Source organism: Tamandua tetradactyla, chromosome 2 (assembly GCF_023851605.1).
Source record: "Tamandua tetradactyla isolate mTamTet1 chromosome 2, mTamTet1.pri, whole genome shotgun sequence".
NCBI lineage: Eukaryota > Metazoa > Chordata > Mammalia > Pilosa > Myrmecophagidae > Tamandua > Tamandua tetradactyla.
This window is the reverse complement of record NC_135328.1, coordinates 46,390,339-46,413,409: the sequence shown is the minus strand read 5'-3', so window position 1 is coordinate 46,413,409 and position 23,071 is coordinate 46,390,339. Positions and strand designations below refer to the sequence as shown.

Sequence of the window (23,071 nt, the reverse complement as noted above, 5' to 3'; positions counted from 1 at the left end):
GGCTTTATCAGAGCACCGAGCACCCTCTCCATGGCAATGACCCTCTCCATGGCAATGACCCCTAAACAAGGACAGCAGCCATCAGTAACATACATGTTTCTGAAAAATACACCATCCTCTGTGCATTCTTTATGGCTGGAATCACGGGGGCTAATTGCTGTTCAGCAGAAAGGACAGTCAATTTACGAATCCGTGTGAGATTCTATCGGGAAAGCAAACGCTGACTGCAAGCAGCAATCCCTTCTTGTATTTTGGTCATAAAGGAGCAAAACTACAATGAGTGACCAAGTGTGAAATGGATGACTTGTCTTATCCAAACCATAGGATGAAATCCAAACGGTTTACGGTTAACAGTGGGAATCTCGGGACAAAGTGTAAGAAGATTCCAGCATCCTGGGCCCTATGGACATGTCTGTGAGGCGTGAATTGTCTTCCCCACTGATGGGGCACAAAACAGCCTGTGGTGGGGGTGGGGGTGGGGGGAGGCCTAGTCCCCAGCGAGGATGAAACCAACCACATTGGACAAACCAATGTGGGACCTAACACTCTTCCTCCTCAGCCACCTTCTTTATTCACTTTAGATCTGCCTCGTTCTCCCCAGGACAGGCTCTGTCCCCAGGACAGGGGGAAGAGATGACTTGGCTTAGGGCTGCTTGGCCCGGCTGGCCTGGAAGTGAGGCCCCCGAGCACCGGGCTTCCCACCCAAGCCCTCCCTCCCCCACCACCCCAGTTCCATCCTGCTCTCCACCTGCTCTTGCCTCTGAGCCTTTGCCCCTGTTATTCCCTTGGCACCTGGTGACCTCCAGCTTAAACCTTCCTTCCCCCACCACACCCCCAACCCTGGCTAGGGACAGCTAGCTGCTCAGGGAGGCCTGCACAGCTGGCTGGTCCCAGTGCTCTGTCCCCACTTTCTCCCTCAGCTGGGGCTGAGACACACAGACACTGTGTTCCAAAGCCCTGCCTTGGCGCTGCTCAGGGTGAAAACTTGGGGTACTTAGGGAGAGAACAGTTAGGGAGTGCCCGTTCCTTACCTTCTACCCTCCAGCCCCACCCTCTACCCCTTCACAGCTCTTTCTTTTCTCCCATTCTCCATTGGTGTATGAAAAAAAAAAAAAGACTTCAAATATAAATTTGGAACTTTCTTCTAAGACGTCAGTGCTGCATTACCCATTCATCTATCCATCACCCACTGCTAACATCTATCCATCTGTCTGTCCATCCATCCATCCATATCTATCCAGTGTTAACATCTATCCATCTGTCCATTCATTCACCCACATCCATTGTGTTAACATCCATCCATCTGTCTCACATCCACCCATCCACCCATCTGCCCATCCATCTCCATTCCATGTTAACCGAGCCCTGATGCTATGCTGGGCTGATGCCCAGAAATGGGTCCATCAGAAGGCAGTGGGTTGCCTGTCCCAGGAAGTGTCCAGAATGAGACCGCAGGCAGCAAGGAAAGACTGATCGGTGGCTGCAGCAGCATCACCTGGAGGAGCCTGTTTCAAGTCCTGACCCAAGCTCAGCCCCAGACTTAAGGGATCAGAATCTCCGAGGGTGGAGCTCTGACACGTGCATCTTTCAAAGCTGATGGACAGTGAAGTCTGAGAGTGGCCTCTGCAAAGTCTCACCCGCCTGTTCATTCTTTCAGATGTTCAGTAAACATCTGCGGAACAAATTAATAAATACATTTAGGAAACATTAACTGAGCCATCATGAGCAAGGCTCTGTGTGCTTCGTGTCCCCAGCCCTGGCAGGTTCTCCAGTTCCTTGATCCAATGGCGGGGCTGCTCCTCCTTGGCCTGTGTTTCTTCAACTGGGGTACTCTACCTCACCCGACCCGGCCTTGGCACTGTGCCAGAGGGTACAACGCTACAGGCGGTGAACACAGCGCCTGTTTCTGTTATGCCAGCTTCACCTGACAGTAATTTTATACCAACAACAGCTATGCAATGATGCCCAACTTGCAAGTGTTTTCAAGATAAAATGGGAGACTTCAAAGAATTCCCAAGCTTGCAGTAGGTCATTGGAGGACGTGCCCCCAAACACTGGGGAGTGATGATTCTGGAAAACAGTGGGAGAAGCTGGCCCGAGGAGGTGCCTCCACGGACGGTGGGAGCCCTTAAGCCATGCCCAGGGCTGGCCCCCTGCCCTGCCCCGGGGCAACCTGTGGGTACCGCTGCCAGCAAAGCGGCAGAGTCCGGGCGTTACCTCGACCCATCTCAGATGCAGCGCGGCGCACAGCGGGGTCCCCGGAACCCTGGTCGCAAGCTCTCCACGGCTGCTCCCTCCGCGTTCTCGCTCTCCTCGCGGTGGGGGCCGGAGCTCCGCATATGAAAGCGGAGGCTAACAAACCCTGACCTTCCCGGCAACTTTCCCTAGAACTCCCAGATCTCAAACCCGGCAGATATCAGAGGAGAACGCGGGACCTCAAAGCGGGAAGCTGATTAAAGAGGCCCCGCTTCCCCGAGATGCACCGCTCCTGTCAAAACAAACTTTGCCGTGGTTTGAAATGCTCGCGGTGTTTGAAACACGTTCATTAGCTATGAAAAAGGCAAGGATCTCACATGAAGGAGATGCTGGCGTGGGCTCGTGTTTGTGAAACTCACTCTTACCCAAACGAGGGCTCTGAATATGGCTGGAGCGATGGGGCTGCGATTGGGCTGCGCTGCGGCCGCACGTCCGGCGAGCGGGGCCCGTGGCGGGAGGTGTGCGCGGCGGCGGGGCGGGGAGGGTCTCCCGCGGGACAGGCAGAGGTCTTGGTTTGGGGGGCTTGGTTTTGGAGCAGGACCCCGCTGGATTTGAACCTGGTGCAGCCCCTCAGTAGCTATGCGTTTACATTCTCTCTCTCAACCTTGGTTTCCCCGTCAATGAAACCGAGGGACTGAGCGCGAAGGTCCCCGCGGTCCTTTCCTGTACTTGGGAGCCTTCATTTCTTTCTAGAAATGGGGATAATAAGATCCACCTTGTCTGGGATCTGATTTGACGGGGGTTGAAGGGCTCCAGGAAGGCGGTGCTCACAATCCCAGGGAGAGGGCGAGGAAGGGCTGAGGAGGGCGGGCGTGGGGGAAGAGCGAAGCAGCAGGCAAAGGTCCCAGGCCGCGCGGGGCATCTGCATTTTCGTCTCACCCACGACCCTGTCCTTGAAACCCCTGTCCCCACTGCCGGCCTGCAGTCAGGCTCCAGCGCCCGGGGACGTGTCCCTGCAGCTTCTCTTCGTGCCCTCCCTCCTCTCCATCCCCCCACCGCACTCTCTCCGACGCCAGCCCAGCCCCCCCCCACCCCATTCCCTTCCTCCATCCTCAGACGGAGGCCACAACCCCCGCCCCCCAAGGAGGAGCGCTGATCCTCAGCCTGGCGTTCGAGGTCTTCCCTTGCGCCCCCGGTCCCCCCTATTCCCCCGATATTGGCTCCTTGCGCGCGCGCGCGCGCGCACACACACACACACACACACACCACAGAGCTCGCCCGTGTCGCTACTTAGTATCAAGTCCGCCTCAAATTAATTACCGGCCAAACCCATGCTGGGCTAGGCACAGACACAGGAAAAGCAGCAATTTTGAAAAAAAAAGTTCTATCAGTGTCGGCTTAATTTCAGATTGTTTACATTCATGCAAATACCTGCCCATTTCTGCTTCTCACAGAGGGTCTCTAAGTAAGCTGAGAATCGGGTACGATAAACCCTGCGAATCTACAGGTCACCCTGTGCATCCAGGCATCCTCCAAACTGGGCAGGGGACCTCAGGTCTGAGCCCGGGAAGGCAGCTGTGGGCCTCCATTGCCACAAGGCCCTGGCTGTAGGTGCTGAGAGGCATCACCAAGGGGCCTCACCCTGTGGCACCGCTGCCTCCTCCCAGCCCCAGGATGGCTGGGCACTCTAAATGAGATAATATCTGCAAGTGATGATTAGGACACTGAGAATTCTACATGGACTTTCCTCCTAGCCTGTAAACTCCATGAGGGCAGTGCCCAAGTCTGCCTTCCCAGTGAGCAGCCCAGGGCCTGACATCAATGCTTATTGAATGAATGAATGAACAGTAGCCTGCATCCTAGGTTGGGGTCAATCCCTCACTTGCTGTTCCCCTGAGACCTTCCCCTGGCATCTGCTGATCCCTTCCTAACAGACTGTGTCCCCGAAAATGCGAGGAACGTGGCAGGCAGGCCAGTGGCACTCGGCAGCCACGAGTGTGTCCCTCACCCCAGCCCAGAGTCCGTGTTCAGAGCCTTAGGCTGAAGATTCAGGTTTGAGCACTATCTGCTGAAGCAGGTTTTCTGGGCAGGCAGAGTTGCCAAGGTTTGTCCCCAAGGCATCCTGCTCTACTAGAATTGGGCTGGGGGTGGGGGTGGGGGTGTGGATGGGTGATAAGGAGGGGCAGGAGGGACGGAGGGGACTGGGGATGCCTGTGCACTGTCCTTTGTGCCCACACTGACAGGTGTCTCACAGGAGAACCTGGCTGTGAGATCGTCCCACCCCACCAGGTGCGTTGCAGACACCTCACAGCACAGCCCACTCCACGCTCCAGGGGGTGCTGGCCTGCTGCGGAGGAGAGGAAACTCCATTCTCCTTCCCTGTGGGCTCAAGGCTAGGACCCCTCCCCCCTACCGGCCCCAGGACTGCCTCTCCTGCAGTGAGGTTGGATGGGCCTTTCCTTGTGTGCCCAGGCACTCGGCGGTCCCCCTCCACCCTGCCCATCCTTGTGGGGAGCCCTCTCTGAACCCCCTTTTCTGGTGCCCTGGAGTAGAGCACTCAGACCAGGGTTGAAACCCTGGCTGCAGCACCTGACCCTCAGTTTCCTCATCTGTAAAATGGAGACAATAAGTCTTATGATAATTTTTTTGTTTATAAAAGCAGTATGTTTCTCAAACACTTTTTGTCTTACCTTCCCTGTTCCCTCTTTAGCAACAACTAACTAGAGAAGTAAAGGGCAGCCTTGGGGAGGGACTGAGGTGGCCTGAGCCCCCCATTGGATCGTGGAGCTCCTGGGGCTGTATTTAGAACCACCGAGCCCAGCACCCGCCTATACACAGGAGGCCCTCGGGAGATGGTTCTCCCTGTCCCCCGACCACGCAGCCCCAGGACTAACTGTGTCTGTCCCCCTGCCAGGCTGGGACAGCTGTAATCTCCACGTCCCAGGGTCAGTCGGCTTGGACAGCAAAGGGGGTTGCCCTCAAACGGACCTGCTCCCCCTGCCCCCGAGAGGCAGCCTGGAGCCGTGCACAGGCCTGACGCAAGCGGCCCCCCTTTCCCACCCCCGAACCCAGCCTACAGTTGCCCTGTCACTGCTGCAGAGCGAACAGGGCCTGCTCTCCCAGCCCCACAATTTGTCTTGCAGCTGCTGCCGTTGCTTGGAGCGAGACACTTGCTTGTAGCTTGTGAGCTGTGTATAGGCAAATCTTTCATTTTTCTTTCATTACACCGGCGTGTACTGTCACTTAATTTTTATGTATGCAATCCTTCCTGACAAATATGATCTGCTGCCTGGTAATTCGTCTGACGCTCATTCTGTTCCGCGCTCTAATTACAGCTCCTATTCCTGACACCGAGGCAGCGGCTCTGCCACCGCTGGGTACCGCACCTGTCAGCCCGACCATGGCACTAATACCCTTTCATGCCAGCCTCATGTTAGCAAATGCAGAGGCGGGGAGGGGCTGGGGTGGGAGAGGCAGGAGGTGAGGGGATTTGCATAAGCCCAGCTCCTGCATCAGTAGTTGTAGGAGTCCGAGGGGGTTGCCAGGGCACCCTGGCATCTCCACATAGTAGGTGCACAGGAGACGTGGCAGATGCAAAATTCAGACCCACATGGGGGGGTGACAGTGCTCCTTGCTATTCTTCTTGAGTCACGATGCAATGGCGACTAGTTCAATATCTTGCCCAATTAAATGTGGGCGCAAGACTTCTAGCTGTTTTGCAGAACTGAGCTATGGAAAGGGGGTCTTTGCTGGTGTCTTGGAGACCTCAGGGCCAAGGCTTTGTTTTCTGGGCTGGCTGCATTGCAGAGCCTTGGGGTGGTAATGGGGGGTGCTTGGTTGCAGGAGCCCCTTCCTTCCGGAACCCTCGTGCTGGCCTCTCAGCTCAGGGGCGTGTGCGGGGCGCTGGGCGCACAGCCCAGCCTGCGGGGAGGCCAGGCCCCAGGAGGGCGCCTTCCCACCCATCAGAGGCCGCAGGAAGCACCCAGCTCACGCGGCGGCCTCTCCCCAAGTTCCAATTCCTTCTCATTAATATAATAAGTGCACCAGTCGAAGTGGATAAAATCACACTGTCGGACGAGACCGTCCTTTTGCCGGCTGCTAATGATGTGATCCTAACCGGCTGTGACGGGGCGCCGCAGTCTTCTCCGGAGTGGGGCGGAGAAGGGCCCAAACCTGACTGACGGCCGACAGGAGGGAGCAATTTTAACTCTTTTCTTTGACAGTTTCCCTAGAATTTTCTGGTCTTTTCAAAGTTTTTCAACCAGAATGGTAAACGCAGTCCCAAACTGATTCAAACACTTTTTTTCCCCTACTTTATTAAGAATAATTAAAAAAATCAGTTAGAAATACTTTCGGGGTTACAGGACAGTTATAGTAATAATAAAAAACCTAAACAGAACTCTGACATACCCCCAACCCCTCAGATACCCAGACCCACCAATTTTAACATTTTGCCGCAATTGCCGTATCATCCTGTTAATCCATCTGTCTGTCTATTAACCCATTTTCTGAACAGCTTTGTGGGTTATATACATTGTGCTCCTCGAACATGTACATTTCCTAAGAACAAGGATAGTCACTTATGCGTCCACCTGTTATCAAGTTGAAGAAATTTAACATTGACAAGAAGCTTACAGCTCTATTCCAATTTTTTCAAATGTCCCAATAATGCCCCTCTGGGCCTTTCCACCTCCCTTGCTATATCCCAGCCAGGATCACATAGTTCTTATTGTACTGTCCCTGTGGACTAATTGCTGAAACCACCCCCCCCCCTTTTTTTATTTTTTTGCATGAGCAGGCCCTGGGAACGAACCAGGTCTCCAGCACGGCAGGTGAGAACGGTGCCTGCTGAGCCACCGGGCCGGCCCCGCCCAGACACTTTTAACCAGAGAAGTGTCCGAGGGGGGCGGGAAAGACAAGCCTTCCTCCCGGCAACCAAAGTCAGTGGCTGGGGATCCCGGCGGGAAATCCTTCTGGGAAAAGCACAGGCTCTGGAGTAGAGATCTGGGTTTGAGTCACGGCTCTGCCACTGAGAGACTTCAGAAAAAAAAAAAAAAATTAACCCTTAACCTCCCTGAACTTTGAGATTCCTCGTTCGTAAAAAGTAAGGAGCTGAGGACCCTTCGCAGCTGTTGTGATGCCCGAAGGATCAGAAAGCTCACAGCTGTGAGTCTCACACATGCTTCCCTTTTGGGCTTAAATCAGAGCCGCAACGGGCCAGCTCCTGAGGAGGCGAGCCCAGGTTCTCTCGAGCCGGGATGAGGACCCACTCCTGCAGGGGCCAAGGCAGGGCGGGCGGGGATGAGAGTTTCAAACCAGCCAACACCCTCCACTCCACCCCACACATGCACACACCCGACAGCCAAACCCACCACACATGCATATACCACATGCATACACGCACACATCCACTGCACACACTCACACACCCACACACATCCTCCCCACGCACTCCTGGAAGCAGCTCGAGCTGTTGCACTCTGGAGTTAGGACATTTCTCCTGGCCATGGGCCGTGTGCTCAGTCTCTGAGGCCTCAGGACCCAGGTGAATAGCGAGCTTCCCTGGGAGAGCACGTCTACCGGAAAGCACCTCTACCATTACCAGGAGACGCCGTCTGCACAGCCGCATGCCAGGCACCCCGGCGTGGGAAGGCGGAAGACACTGGCTTGAGCCCCTTTCAGGGGAGGCCGTCAGCCTGCATGCGAGGACCCAGCTCCCCCCTGGTGACACGGGGGAACGCACCTGCCCGCATCAGGAACAGGGCTCCAGGGAAGTGAGAGCCACAGGAATTCCTTCCTCTGCCAACACCACTTCAAAGGGTCCAACCAGCAATTGGGCTCTGGGAAAAGCAGGATGCCTCTACCCACGCTGGGGGGCCTTAGAACCGTTCCCACGGGGCAGCAGTGGTGAACGCTGATCTGCCTCGCTGTAACTGGAGGCTTTGCTGAGTCCAATATTCTAATAAATGATAAATTCCCCCATAGCCCATCGTTCCAAGTTTCGCATTAAGTTACACACCTGGCATACAGACTATGAAGCTTGCCATCATTTTGCATCGCCCACAACACACATCTCTCCTTTAGCAGCCCCCTCCCCCGGCACCCCCAGGATGGTGCCCGGACACCACCGAGCTCGGCCTTCAAGGCCCTCCTGCCTTTCAGGTCCCACTTCCTGCAGGGCCCTCCCACTAAACCAGGCCGCCTGCTAGGCCTCGATACCTAGGCACACCTTTGTCTGGAATGCTGTGTCCACCCTCTCTGCCCCACCAGCTCCTCTTCACCCTTCACGGCCCAGCTACAACGTCACCTCTTTCAGATGAGCAGCCAGCTCACCCAGCTTCAAAAGGGTCTGTTTGAACGCCAGAAACGGGAAACAGCCCAAATGTCCTGCACCAGGTAGCGTGCACATCTAATTAAAAAGATGGAATTACAGCCACATGCACCAGGCCTCAAATGGGCTCCATCTCTTGTGGAAGGGCCCCGGTGTGACCTGAGGGTGACTGGGGGACCCTCAGGGCCTCGGTTTGCTCCCCTCTGGGTCACTTCCTGACTCCGAGCCGGTTCTCAGGGAGAAGTGGAGGGGTGAATGGGGGGTGGGAGCGTGGGCGCCAACGTACAAAGGGGGCAGAGGAACCGCAGGCGCAGTGGGGAGAATGTCCGCACCTCCCCGGGGGGCTCCGGGAGCGTGTGCGGGCCCCGCTTACCTAGGGAGTGGGCTGCGGTGGTCTCGGAGCTGAAGAAGCGGCCCAGGCCGAGGTCCCCGAGCTTCACGACGCCCGTGGCCGTGATGAACACATTCGCTGGCTTGATGTCTGCGAGGGGAAGGGGATGGGCCACGTGGGGTGAGAGGAAGGAGGTCTGGGCAGGCCGGGGGGGAGGGTGGCACTGCGGGGCCCTGGGAAGTTCACCCTTCCTCTCTGAGCCTGTAAAAGGCGCCTCACTTCACCTCCCCCACAGGGCTGCTGGGAGGGCCAGGAGGGCAGGGCCTTTCGTGCTGCTTTCTTTTTCACAGCTGTATCCCCAATGACTAAAAGAATGCCTTTACTCAGTAAAGATTTGCATGAAGAATGAATGGCACACCCAGGCTGTACCCCGGTGGTGAGGGCACAGCCTCATATACAATAGAAGATGGCAAGTAGAGGCGGATGCACGAATGAGGAGTCAGTACACAGCACCCAGCACCCTGTTTGGCAGCCAGAAGTGCTCAGAACAGTCAGTTACTTCCTTACAACTCAGGGATGATGTCAACTTTTGGAGACATTCCTTTGTAAGTGTCTCATCTCCTTTGTCCAGCCAACTCTTATGAAGACATCAAAGGCCATATTAAAAGTCCCCTTGTCTGGGATACTTCCGCCAGCAGAGCAGGTGGCAGTACTGGAACTGGCCATGACCATGCTATCTCCTGGCCAGCTCCCCCACTTCTCAGTACTGCGAACAGTGAGAGGCTGGTCCTGGACTGAGTGCTGGGGACTGGAGATAATACGCTGAGTGCAGCCTGTTTCCTGGGGTTCATGCAACTCTCTGGCACCAGCTGTTCCCACCATGGGGAGGTCCCTGGCATGGGGCATGAGGCGTGTGTGTGCAGTCAAGCCTGGGCCCCACATGCTACCACCCTCTGACCTCACTAAAGGCAGGCAAGATGCTACCTACCCGTGTAGGGAATAGAGTGGTCTGTCCTCTTCCTGGGCAGTTAGAGAGCTGGGAGGAGCCGGGTAAGCTGTGCCCTGCGCCCCGGGGCGCCTGACCTCCCGCTGGCTCCCGGCCAGTGCCTTGGCAGGGCCAGCACGTACCTCGGTGCATGACGCGGCGGGAATGCATGTGCTCCACGGCGCTGCACAGCTGCACAAAGTACTTCCACACCGTCCTCTCGGGGATCAGCCGCTTCTGCTTCTTAAAGTACTGCAGTGGTGCACAGAGGAGACAGACAGCCAGCCAGGCCTAGATGAGTGGGTGTGGAGGCTCAGGCTGCTGAACAAACAATGACCTCGGGAAGGAGGGCACTGTGGTCCACCTGCTCACTCCCACCCAAGGGTGAGCTCCCTGAGGCTGGGCAGGTCTTGCTTGTCCCCAGGCCAGCCCAGAGTGGGCGTCCAGGACAGATTTGTTGCATGGGCCCGGGACTGCATCTGGTAAAGGCTGCTTTCAGTTTTTCTGGAATCTACTGAGTCCATGGCCAGCTCCTCTCACCCCTCGACAGGCAGCTCCTTGCAGATGGGGTGGACAGTGTGCTCTCTGCCCCCAGCCCCAGCCTGGCCCAGAGGTGGGCACCACGGACACGTCTGGTGGTTAAATCTCCCCCTGCCCCCCCACCCCCTTGGAGCCAGCGAATCTCAGTGGAACGTGGTCATTACCAAGCACAGCAAGAGCCTTGCAGAAATGGGTTTGACATTATCAAATGGACCCCCCCCCCCCCAGTTTCAACAGGCATTAATCTACTTCATTACCTAGAAAAACATTTAATGTTCCAGGGAAAAAAAAAGCCAGAAGGCATCGTGTGTGCCGTAAGTAACAAAAGGTCCTGAAGGAGTGAAGCAGGGGCACGCCCTGTGTCTTTGTCCACAGTGCTGACTGACAAGCCTGGGGGGTCTCCGGGGGCCGGGCCCAGGGCTGAGGGGTGGGTTTGTGGGGAGGGGGGAGGAGGGCGAGGGGGAGGGGAGGGGAGGGAAGGGGAGGGGAGGAAGGTAATGATTTGGACACCAGCAACCCGAGGAACCGGCTTTTGCCCAGGGGCTTTCAAGGCAGAGCAACCATTTTCCCTCAAAGCAGCCAGAGGCAGAGCTCGGGGTGCCTTTGTCGGGGCAGCTGCTCTGAAGCAGAAGCCATCTGCTCTGGTCAGGGACGATGGGGACTGACTTGGGACATACTCCGCAGCCTGGGCAAGGGGTGTGGGGTAGAAGAAAGGCCTGTCATTTGCCGGGCACCAGCTGTGTACCAGGCACCGGGCTGGACCCTCAACAGGGAAGACTGCGCCCATCTTACAGATGAGAAAACTGAGGGGGCTAGCAAAGGGTGGACTCACACTTCCGAGGGGGCTAGCAAAGGGTGGACTCACACTTCCGGCCCACATTTCCCACCTGGGAAGTGCAGCTACTTAGCCCACTTCCAGTGACACCAGTAGCCACCTCGTGAGGCCCCAAGCCCCAAGGGGTTCAGGAACTGGCCTCAGGTCACAGAGCTGGAGTCCTGTCCTGGTCACCTCCGACAGGGGGACGGCCACAGGGGAAGCCTCTGTGAGGTTCTCCTGGGGCCCCATCTTGGGAGAGGGACCTCACAGGGAGCCACTGCAGGGTCCCCCACAGACTCCTCCCGGCTCCGGCCACCTCCAGGCCCGGGTGGTGGGCTGGGCTGTTATTTATCTAGGCTGTGATGTTTGCTCGTCCTCGTTACAGCATTTAAGCAGGACATGCAAAACAGAGAGTGATGATTTTCTAAACATCATGTTCTTGCAGCGCTGTCTGACATTTAGCGGGAAGGCGCAATCTCTGGTGGGTCCTGGGGTGGGCGGCGTCTGGTTTCACCATCCTTGTAAATGACGCCAGCACATGGCCCCAGTGGCCGAGACGCAGACCCTGCTGCCCGCAGCCCCCCAGGCCAGCCCGGGGCTGGAGTGGTGAGTGCGGGGAGGACTGTCCCACCCCGAGGCCCAAGGCAGCCGAGAGTGGGGAAGGCCTGGAAACTGAGCTCTTACCAAGAGCCAGCACTGTGCTGGGTGCATTACAGAGGAGGAAACTGAGGCACAGAGACCCGGCTGGTGTGTCTGACGTCGGGGCCTGGTCTCTCCACCATCCTGCCCTCCCTCTCCTGCTTGCTGGGGGCAGCACCAAGCCAGGCTCTGCAGGGGAGGACCTTGGGCCTGGGGAGGGGCTCGGGGTTGGGAGATTGCGGGAGGGGAGGCGCTGTGCTGGGTGACAAGGGGCAGTCCTGAGTCAGGAAGACAGGGCGGCTGCTAAGCGGGCCCAAGGAGCCGGGGAGCCAGGCCACAGCCCCAGAAACCCAATCGACACACATCCTTGCACTCAAATCCCTGTGGGGATTAGAGGATGATTTGAATCCTGAGCCCCATTGTCGGCCTCCGAAAACCCAGAGAAGGGGCCCGGCGAGGGTGATATAAGGGGCCACCCTGGGCCAGGCACAGAGGAGTTGCCGGACACCACAGCCACTCTCTTTGAAGGGGTGCCCAGGACCCTGCAGTCCCATAGTGCTCTCTCCTATGCTTCCCCAGGGACAGGGGTGGAACTGAGGTTCAGCCATGGCCCCCCATTCAGGACTCTCTGCTTCAGCCCCACTCCACAGGCTGAGAGGCCACGAAGGTGAGTGGGTTCCACCAGCCCGGCCAGGCTGGGCACCACGGGACGCATCCCAGGCCAAGGGCAAGGAGGGGCCTTTCCTCCACCTCCTGCCCACCTCTCCGTCATCCGCCCAGCCACGGCCTGGGCCCATCTGGACAGGGGCTTGGCCCCCTCGCTGGTCTCCCGCCTCCTTCCCTGTCCCCTTCCCCATCCCCTCCCCTGTCCTCTTAGCTTCCTTCTTTCTCCTAGAACACAAAACTGACCATGTTACTCCCACTCCACGATTCTTTGGGAGCTTCTTGTAAACTTGGGGCACAGTCCCAAATCCTGAGCTTGGACTCTGAGGCCCTGTGTGGTCTGACCAGCCCCTTCAACCTGCCTCCCAACCTCCTGGCCTCATGCTTTTCCTCCCTTAATGCTCCTGCTGGACCAAACTGCTCTGTGGGTTCCTGGGTTTCTTGTCCTCCTGGGCTCTTGCACAAGCTGTTCCTACTACCAGACTCAGGGTGCAGCTTAGGTGTCACCTCCTCCAGGAAGCCTCCCAGGCTCCCCCAGCACTTGAAGTTGGCTTGTTCATGTGGGATCCTGGCTGCTCATTCACAGGCCTGCCTTCCCCTTAAGACATGTGCTCCCAAGGGCAGGGCCCATGCCGTTGGCACCCCCAGGGTCTCAGCACAGAGGCTGGCACATGATGGGTGCTCTATGCATGCATGTTCAGTGGAAAAATGACATGTGAAGGAGAAACAAGTGTAAGGGGAGGGGGGAGGGAGAAGGAAGAACTAAGACATGATATACCACATCTGTTCCCACCAGGGATCTGTGTGAAGATTAACATCTCTGCAAACGCATTAATATGTCAACGAAAATATAAAAGCAGGTGATAACAGCTCAAGTAATGCCGCTTCCCAATGATGTCCGTATTCCTTGGAGCCAAATTTCAGAAGAGCAAGCACTGAGCAATTGCTCAATCCCCGGTACCAGGGGAAAGACAGAGAATCCACTGCTGGTCCCGTTTCTAAGTGTGGCTGGGATCAGGATAGAGAACCGGGCATGGCCCTGTGCCGCTCAGGAGCCTGACAGATGGGTCTTGGGGAGGATATTGGCAATTGGGATCCACAGGAGTGGCCTGGGGATGTGAGGCCCAGCCAGCAGGGCAGTGAGGCCTCCAGGGAGGAGCCAGGAGTAGGGGTTGAGGGCTCAGGCTGCCTTGGGTGGGTAGCGGAACCCCTCTGAGATCTGCTTTCCTCATCCCTCAAGAGGGATGTGTGGGTGTGGGTGTCGGCACGGCTGTGGGGGGTCACTGAAGCCCAGTCTAGGCTCATTGTGGGCCTGGCCCTGAGCACCTGGGAGGTAGGGTTGCAAAGTGATCTAAGGCTTGCTGTACAGGGCAGAGCAAGAGCCAGCCTCGGGACTGAACCTGTCTGTGTGATTTGGCAAGTCACTCAACCCTCCAGAGATGCCATGGCCTCGCCCCTCAGGGGCTGGCAGAGTCCTGGGGAGACTATCTTGGGGACAATGTCCATTGATGGGTCCCAGTACTGGGCCACAGGCATGACCCTGCCTCCATGTTGCTGGACATTTTCAGGCAAGACTCTTAACCTCTCTGGGCTCAGTTTTCCCTTCTGTAAAACAAGGCAGTTGGATGCTATCCCAGATTCCAAGTGCTGGGGTCTGACCTAGCATGGGGGGCTGTGTCTGCTCCTGTGTGAAAGGAAAAGCAGCCCCTGTGCCCGTGGGCAGGCCTGCTCCCAGCCACCAGCCTCTCTTAGCATCGTCTTTGCCTGGCTTTGGGCAGACCAGGCCCTGTCTTCCAATGGCTTCCCTGAGGCTGATGGGAAGAGAAAGGTAATGCCTGGCAATGGGGACAGAGCCTGAGAGGGCACCACTCCCTGGACCAAAGCTGAGCTCTGTGGGCACCAGCTGGAGGGGCTGAGTGTCCCCAAGTGGCTGCCTCCGGCTGCGGCTGGAACAGCAAGGAGTGCAGGGCGAGGAGGGGGGCTGCCTGCCCCCCAGGAGCCCTGTGTTTGGGCAGCTCCAGGCCCTGCCTTCCTGCCACGCGCCCTCACCTTGATCATCTGCGAGAGGTCGCCCGCGTCAGCCAGCTCCAGCACGATGTTCAGCTCGTTGTCCTCAATGAACGAGTCCAAGTACTTGATGATGTTTGGGTGGTTTAATTGCTGCCCGGGGAGAGAGGGAGGGAGGGAGACAACACCAGTCAGGGACGCCCCCAGCCAGCACCCTGTAACAGGAGCCGGGGCATTTGCTGGAAAAAACAGGTGGCCAGGGGAGAGGCTGGGGAGTCTGTCCGGACCTCAGCTCCGCCTCTTCCTGTCTGAGGGATGCTGAGAAAGCCAACTGCATCCCTGAATCTCAGTCTCCTCATCCCTAAAATGGGCACAATGTCTTAAAGAGCAGCAGTGAGGATTAGATCCGCTAACGCCCCTGAAGTATGGAACACAGTGCCGGGCCCAGGGTTTAGACTCAATCGTAGAAATCATCACCATCATAGAAATCCCCACCGCCACCTCCACCCACACCCACGACCCCTGAGAGTGGGCCAGCCCCTCCTTGGCCCCCGTGCTCAGCCCGTGGGACGCACACACGTTTGCCTCCTCCCTCCCTCCCTTCCTTCCTTCCCTCTCTTACTCCATTTCTGACCCACCCCACCAGGAAATCTGAAAAAAAAAAAAACAAAGCAAAGCCATTCCTGGGTAGCGGCCGCTCTGATTTGCTCGGTGCCTGGCCCTGGTGCCCCCAGGATAGTGTGCGTGCTTGCTGAGGTTACCGCGTGGAGCCTGGCCATGCGGCACTGGATGTGGCAGTGCCCATCACCTCTCAGCCCCTGCCTGGCAGCTACTTTGGTTTAAAAAAGGCCCAAACAGGGGCTGTTTATAAGCAAAACTATTTACACCAAAATGAGTCTAGAATATGGGGCCAGCAGAGGGGACCCTGCCCCAGCACAGCTGGCCCCGTCCTCAGGGCTCTCCGCAGCCCAGAACCAGAGGCCAATTCACAGCAGGTGCAGAAGTCGTGGGGAGAGGGACGTGCCTCGCATCCGGGCTGCATGCTGACCCTCTTTGGCGTCTAAAAGCAGGAGGAACCTGGGCAGATCTGACACCATCACGCCACTCCCATTCATCCATTCTCCAGGTCAGCCCCCAGTGGATGACACCCTATAATCAGGCAGCCCCAGGGCCTCCCCCATGTGCTGTCCCTCCCTTGACTCCCCACTGGGGCCCCCCAGAGACTGACCCTGCTTGCTCCGCTGCCCCTGCCTGTTCTGAACCAATCCCTGGCGCTGGCCCTGATGCCACCCTGCCCACGCCGGTCCTTTGGGCTGCCCAGCACCTTGGCTCAGTAAATACCCAAACTCACACTACGAGACAGAGGCACCCTGCTTAGCTCATGACGTTGGGTGCTCTCCACTTTCCTGGGGCAGGCCCAAGGCCCAGGGAGGCACAGGTTGGGACAAAAAGGGGCCCTGGAGCTCAGTTAGGCCCAGACAAGGGAAGGGCTTGGCCTCAGTCACGGAGCAAGCTGAGGCCCGACTGAGCCTAGAGCCCCACACTCTGTCCACACAGAATCCTCTTCTTAGCCTGAGGCGTCGTGGTGAGTCCAGGTGGCCATGAAATGGGACACACTGGGCCAGGGGCCTAGATTGTGCTCTGAAGATGAGTTGCTGCTGGGCACTGTCTGGCCACGGCATCTGGGCCAGTGAGGGGCAGCTGCGGGAGGCCGAAGGCGCTGGGCTTTGGATTCACGCGCGGGGAGCTCAGGGCATTTCACATCAAGGCTCGGCTCCGGCGGGGCCACCCCGGCAGCCTCAGCCAGCGTCTGCCTCTCCCATGTCCCCCACAACCAGGGCCACCCCATCCCGGGGCTGCACCCAAAGATCTGTGCTGAGTCCTCCTCTCCCGCCAGACCCCCGGGTGGAGTGACCTCGGAGGCCCGGGCCAGGCCCTGGCTGCTGACGGATGGCCAGGTGGCCAGAAGGAAGGAAATTAGAATCAACTGCCCATCAACGGAAGGTTCCCCTTTTTGGATTTTGTTGATTTTGTTTTTCTAGTCTCCATTTTGTTTATTTTATCTCCTCACTAACCTTCACTATGTCCTTCCTTCTGCTGGCTTTGGGTTTAGTTTGCTTTTCTTGTTCTAACTCCTTAAGATGAAAAACTAGGTTACGGATTTGAGATTCTTCTTCTTTTTTGAATGCAGCATTTACTGCTATAAATGTCCCTCCGTACACTGACTTCGCTGCACCCCTAAGTTTTGCTACGTCGTGCTTTCATTTTCGTTTGTCCCTAAGAATTTTCTAATTTCCCTTGTGATATCTTCTTTGACCCACTGGTAATTTAAGAGTGAGCTGCTTAATTTCCACATATCTGTGCATTTTCCAGTTTTCCCTCTGTTACTGATTTCCAGCTTCATTCCACTGTGGTCGGAGAAGATACTTTGTATGATTTCAATCTTTTAAATTCACTGAGACTTGTTTTGTGGCTGAACATATGGTCTCTCCTGGAGAATGTTCCGCATGCACTGGAGAAGGCTGTGCGTTCCGTGGCTGCTGGGAGGAGTGTGCTACAGATGTCTGCTAGGCTAGCTGCTTTACAGCATCTCCCTGCTTTCATTCTTTGCCAACGCTGGTTTTGCTCTCTGGCACTTGTGGTTCATCCCTGACGTAATGCGGAACATGGTCTGTCTGTCTGTCTGTGGGTCTCTCTTCCCTGCAGCCCTGTATCCCCACTGTCTAGCCCTCACTGATGTTTACAACATGTGCTGACGAGCTGCCTGCGTTCTAATGGGACTTGCCCTCCTGGCCACGCTCAGCGGTCACTGCCCCCCCAGGCCGGCTCCCCCAGGCCTGTGCGCTGCGAGGCCTCAGTGTTGGGACCTGGCACGAATGATATGAATGCTGCCTCCCAGTGCCCCTTCTGAGAACCACGACTCCGTCTGTTTTGCAGGAAACACCTCGTGCCCCTGGCACCACCTGTTGGCTTTCTGAAGGGGGCTGGCGTGGCCGGGCAGGGGTTACGGCCATGACAACCCGGGTCACCTTCGACTGAGCGCTTCCACGGGTCACACACGAAGCCAGGCTGTCCTAACACATTTCTCACGGACTCCCCTGGCCCCTCTGAAGACAGTGCCCTATCATCACCCATCCTTCACAGAAGAGGAAACCGAGGCCCCAAGTGGTCAATAGGCTGTCCAAGGCCGAACAGCGAGAGAGCTGGAGCGAGGGGTGGGCCTGCCTTTGAAGCCCATGCTCAATGGCCCTTGGCTCCACCCTAGCCCTGGGAGGGGACCCAATCCCTCTCCCCAGCCAGGCCCAGCTCACATCAGGAGGAAACCCCCTCCAAGGTAGGAGCTATGGGCACCTATTTTTGCACCCAGGGACCTGGACCGGGCTGGCTCAGAATGGGTGCTCGGTATGCAAGCTTGTGCACTTACTCCAGCCAATGGAAGGGCACCCGGGAGCTCTGGGCCAGAGGGTGGGGAGAGGGTGGACTGGGTGATCCAGACCATCATTCCTGGGATACGGAAATCCATCCCCAAGATGACAACTGGGTCTCAAAGGTGACCATTACTTAAACATTTAAAATATGAGTATTCGAAGGGCATCTTCAATCTTTAATAGAGAAAAGGACACCTCCCTACTACAGGCCGCCCTGCCTCTGGCCTCACCTCTGTGACTCTCTACCAGTAGCCACCAGAGTGAGTACTTAACACTCACACCAGGTCACACTGCCCCTGGCTCTTTTGGTGGCTCCCTGTTTGTTCCCAAGTTCAAGTCCGCTGTCCTGGCCTGGCATCGAGGCCTCTATGATCTTGCCCTGCTGACCTCTCCAGCCTCATCTCCCCTCTCCCACCCAGCCCCTGGCTCCAGCTGAACCCTGCTCTGTCGGACAGGGTGCGGTTCCTGCAGCAGGGCCGGCTCAGCCTGCTGGATCCCGCACCAGTCCCCTTGCCTCAGTGGGGCCTGTCCAGGAAGTAGCTTTTCCCCCAGGTTCCCCTGGGCAGTCACAGTCTACTGCCTGCCTTTCTCCCCACCAGCCTGGGAGGCAGGGCTCAGGCCTGAGAACCCAGGCAGGGCCTGGCGGAATAAACTGCTCAACTGAGATGCCGCAGCTGCTGCCTTGGCGAGCACCATGCCCCGGGCGGCCCACATTACTTTATGGTGCAGAACAAACTGTGTGCTTCCCGGGAAGGAACGGGGCTGGCGAGTGAGCGCCTACTGCACGCTCCGCTGTGCATGCACTTCTCAGATGTTATTTCATTTAATCCTTGCATCCCCCCCCATCCTATGTGCCAAGTATTCTTGCCATTAAGCAGGTGGGCAAACTGGGGCTCAGAGAGGTGAAGTCATTTGCTTAAGATCACACAGCTCGTCAATGAAGACACCAGGATTTGAACCTAGGATACTGTATCTCCAAAGCCTGCCCTATTCTCCACTCCCAGCCTCCCTGACACCTCCAAGAGCCCATGCAGAATCCCAAGAGCAGGGAGTAGGGGTGACTCCCCAGGGCCAGAGCAGGGCCTTAATCTAATCCAGAGCTCTATCACCCACACCTCCCCAGTACCCCGACAGCAAGGCGTCTCCTGGTGGGAGCAAGACGCTTGTGCTCTGCCACAGCAGAAAATTAAAAAATAAAAGGCTGAAGGGAAACAAGGAAAGAGGATGACAGACAGAGAAAGAGAGAGAGAGAGGGGGAGGGAAACAAAGGTAAAGACAGACTGAGAAAAAAAAGGTAGAGACACAGACAGAACTGTAGCCCGATCGGACGCCATGCCGGGACTCCTTCCACAGGCCACTCAGTGGCAGGCATCTGGCTGTCCCTGGGGGCTGGATTCCATGCCCCACCCCGCCATGTGCAGGCAAAGTGAAGGTGCAGGAAGCAAGTCTGGCTGCGGGGGGTACAATAAGGGCTGGGCAGATGAGAGGCAGGGTCCCGTCCAGCCACAAGAGCACCGAGGAGCTGCTGCCTCCACAGGGGATCATTTCTGAACCTACCAGGAGGCTCTAAGCCCTAGTGCCCATGAGCCACAGAGACCATGCTGTGGCCCAGTCCAGGCCCGCGGCCCCTGGGGAAGTGAGGGGCTCCTGCCTGGCTGGGGACACTCACCTTCAGGAGGCCAATCTCCTTGACGCAGTCTTGCCTAGCCTTGGCGTCCATCATCTCAAATATCTTCAGAGGAAGGAAAAAGAGAAGCAGCGCAGTTAAATAAAGCATAGTGCCCGGCAACCGCACAGGGAGCCTCGAGTTTAAGTCCCAGCTCTTCCCCGTCCTGGCTGAGGGACCTTGTAAGAGCAACGGTCCCTGCTCGGTGCATGTGACGTGCCAGGTGCTGCAGAGACCCCGCCACCCCAGGTCCTCATGATGACACCCACGAGGCAGGAGTTATCATTGCAATTCACAGGGGAGAAGACTGAGGCCCAGAGAAGTCAAGTGACTGGCTGAGGTCACACAGCTGGCTAGTGGGAGACGCAGTTTTCACCTCTGTAAATGGGGACTATAGCCTGACCTCACGGGGCTGTTGTGTGGATTGAATCAGCGGACGCAGGAGAGCATCCAGCCCCAGGGTGCTCCTGAGAAGTGAGCTCCTTCCAGAACCTTCTGACTTCCAGGTACAAACAAAAGGTGTGCATTCTGGCAGCCTCCTACAACTCCCCCCCCCCCAAAAAAAACAATGTAGGCAGAAAATAAATAAGATAAAGAGGACCCAGGTAAGATCTTCCTTGAAAGATGAAGAGCAGAAAACGGGCTTTCTGTGGACAGAGAAGCCAGCCAGCCAGGGCCCTGTGAAGCCGCGTGTGGTGTTTACAATGAGAAAAGCATCAAGCTGGCATTTCCAGCCTTGTCTCTTTCAGGTGACTTCAGCCGAGCTGCCTTCTCTCTCCCAAGCATCCTCTGCCCAGGCTGTTAATTTCATTCTTTAAGGACAAATGAGCAAATTGAGGGACTTGAAAAGTTATGCCAGAAGCTTTAAAACCGATTTCCTTCAGTAAAGCAGCATCCAAATGGGCCCACTGGTTCTCACTGAAATGCTTCTCTGCTGCTTAAAACCCTCCCACCTGACACTCCTTCCTCTGCTGAGAAGGGACAGAGGTGGGGAGGACACTCCGAGCCCAGAACCATGGCGCGAGCATGGGCATTGGAAGTGGGCTGGGAAATCGGCTCCCTCCTTCACCCACCGCGGCCTTGGCAAGGGGTTCAGGTCTCTGCAGTGCTATCCTGGTGTGAAAACGGGGGAACAGCCCCCACCCACAGGGCTGGGCCAAGCTGCCACGAGGTCACCTGTGTGATGCTCTTTAGTGCACTCCAGTATACAGCAGGTGCTCCATGCATGCTCATTTTTCTTTTCTTTAGTGTTTACAACGAGCTTCCACAGACGCGATTCTCTCCGTAGCCCGGAGAATCTGGTGCTTACTTCCCTCGTTTACAGAGGAAGGAAAGGCAAGGCCTAGCCCAGGGCCCCACCGCTCAGGGATGGAAGGCAGCTGTCGCCACACGATTTGTCCCCACGGGGCTGCTGGCTCACCTGCACCTTCTTCAGAGCCACTGTCTTCCTGTCCAGCAGGCAGGTGGCCTTGTACACCTCGCTGAACTGCCCGCGGCCTATCTTCTTCTCGATCTGGAAGTCGGCCAACGAGCAGCGAAAAGACAAGGCAGTCAGGTGCCTCTGCAGGGGGTGACAGAGGGCGTGTGGTCAGACAGTCTGGACCCTCCATGGCGCAGAAGGGACTTCCACTTCCAACCCCACTATCACGGGCCCCCTGTGCGCCTCTGTGACCCACGACCGCACCCGCCCACCCTGCAGATGAAAAGCTGAGGTGGCTTATTGCCTGCACGGCACACATCACTGTCCATATCTGTCTGCTGACCTGTTTGTTTGCCCGTTCACTGTCTCCTGCCCCAGAAGGTGGGCCCTGTGATGCTGGGGGCCTCCCCGCCTTGCGCACCCCCAAATCCCTGGGCCAGGGTCAGATGCCAGCAAGCAGAATGCATGAATGAGAAAGGGGAGGTGACCTATCACATGGCTCGGGGCTGAGCCCACTGGGACCACAGCTCGGGGTTCGCCAGTCCCAGAGGCCAGCTCTTCAGCCACCACATGTCACTCCCCAGTGCCTGACCCCATCGTAAGGAATGGCACGGTCCCCTCTTGGGGCAGCCAGCCCTCATCTCAGAGATGAGAAAACCAAAGCAAAGTTGGATTCCTTGGCTTGGTTAAAATGTGTAGCATTAGGTTCTTAGCCCATTCTTTGGGAAAACTGTCTCTTTCACCATGAGTGACATGAAGAAACCAGAGACTTCACAATGACCCTGCAGGGGCCAGCACTGAAACACATGATCAAGTTGTAGGACCTGCCCAGGGATGGAGCTGCCAGGTACCAAGTGGCCATGTGGTCCTTGTTCCATAACACACGTGCAAACACGCTTTGGGGAAAGAAGAGGAAAGAGGTGTCAGCACTGGACCTTGGAAGGGTACAGGCAGGGAATGAGCCACCTTCTGTCTGCCCTGGTGAGAGGGGCCCCCGTCATACCTCCACTTGACAGATGGGGAAACTGAGGCCTAGAGGGGCCAGCCCTGTCCACATCACACAGCTCCAGGCAGCTTTCCCTGGTGGTTTGGGGCAGAGCCCCCTCCCCGTCCTCAGTGCCTGGGAGCACCCGGGCATTACTGGCATTTGTGAGGCTAGGGACTGGGCTTCAGCCACTGCTGGCTGCCTTGCATAGGGTGTGTGCTCAGAAACGGGGGCTGAGTTCAGTTTGGGGGCCGGGGGTGAGGTGAGAAACACCAGAAACTCCACCAAAGCAGGTATAAGCAGCTGAATTTTCTGAAGTGAAAAATGCCTCTTTCTGACCCGAGCCAGAAGCACCTGTGAGGGTGAAAGAATCAGGTGTTGCCTTGTGTTCTGGAACTCTCCCTCACCCTGAACAAAACATTCAGACCAATGGACCCCAGAAGGCGTCCTCAGAACCATGTGCGACTGGAATAGAGTGTGGGGCTCAGAGCGTGCTCTCTGGGGACAGTTGGCCTGGGTTCCAGTCCTAATTGAGCTGCTCTCTGGCTGGTGGCCTTGGGTCATTACACAAGCCACTCGATGCCTCAGTTTCCTTTCTGTAAAGTGGAGGCAACAGAAGCAGACCTATCTCCTAGGGTGGCTGTGAGGGTCATATGACATAACAACATGAATAATTTCTCACTGAGCCAGGCACCCAGTGGGCGCTCAGTGCTCGTTGTTGACTCACAGGTGTGGGCAGTACAGTTCTGAGGGGCTGTGGGGGTCCTGGGGGGCTGATTCCCCGATCCCTACCCCAAGCCTTTCTGGGCCATGTCCCAGTTCTGTGCCAAGGAAACCCCAACCTGCATTCACCTGCCAGGATAATGACAGTCCGAGCCTTGTGATCCTGGACCCCTGCCTCCTTCCTGAGCAAAATCGAAGCTGGGCCAACCTTGACTGTGAAGTCTGGAGGTGTAATTAGCTCACATGGTGGGTGACTGGGAAAGGCTCCGTTCTGGCCACGCAAGAGGGAGGGCTGGGGAAGGAGGGAGGTGATGGACTCTACCATGTGCTGGGATCGGCT

The 23,071-nt window shown here is 56.9% G+C and overlaps 1 protein-coding gene across 3 annotated transcripts in view; it reads right to left on the bottom strand.

Moving 5' to 3' along the window:
• NEK6 (NIMA related kinase 6) overlaps positions 1-23,071 on the bottom strand; it is a 93,289-nt gene that overhangs the window by 16,787 nt on the left and 53,431 nt on the right. For 2 of the 3 annotated variants that reach the window (XM_077144457.1, XM_077144439.1), the window contains exons 3-7: positions 21,024-21,164; positions 19,607-19,669; positions 14,552-14,662; positions 9,987-10,134; positions 8,901-9,008 (exon numbers count right to left, since the gene is read on the bottom strand). In XM_077144457.1, the coding sequence (XP_077000572.1) occupies positions 8,901-9,008; positions 9,987-10,134; positions 14,552-14,662; positions 19,607-19,669; positions 21,024-21,164 (571 nt within the window). The remainder of the gene's footprint in view (positions 1-8,900; positions 9,009-9,986; positions 10,135-14,551; positions 14,663-19,606; positions 19,670-21,023; positions 21,165-23,071) is intronic. The other variant, XM_077144449.1, reaches the window with a different exon arrangement.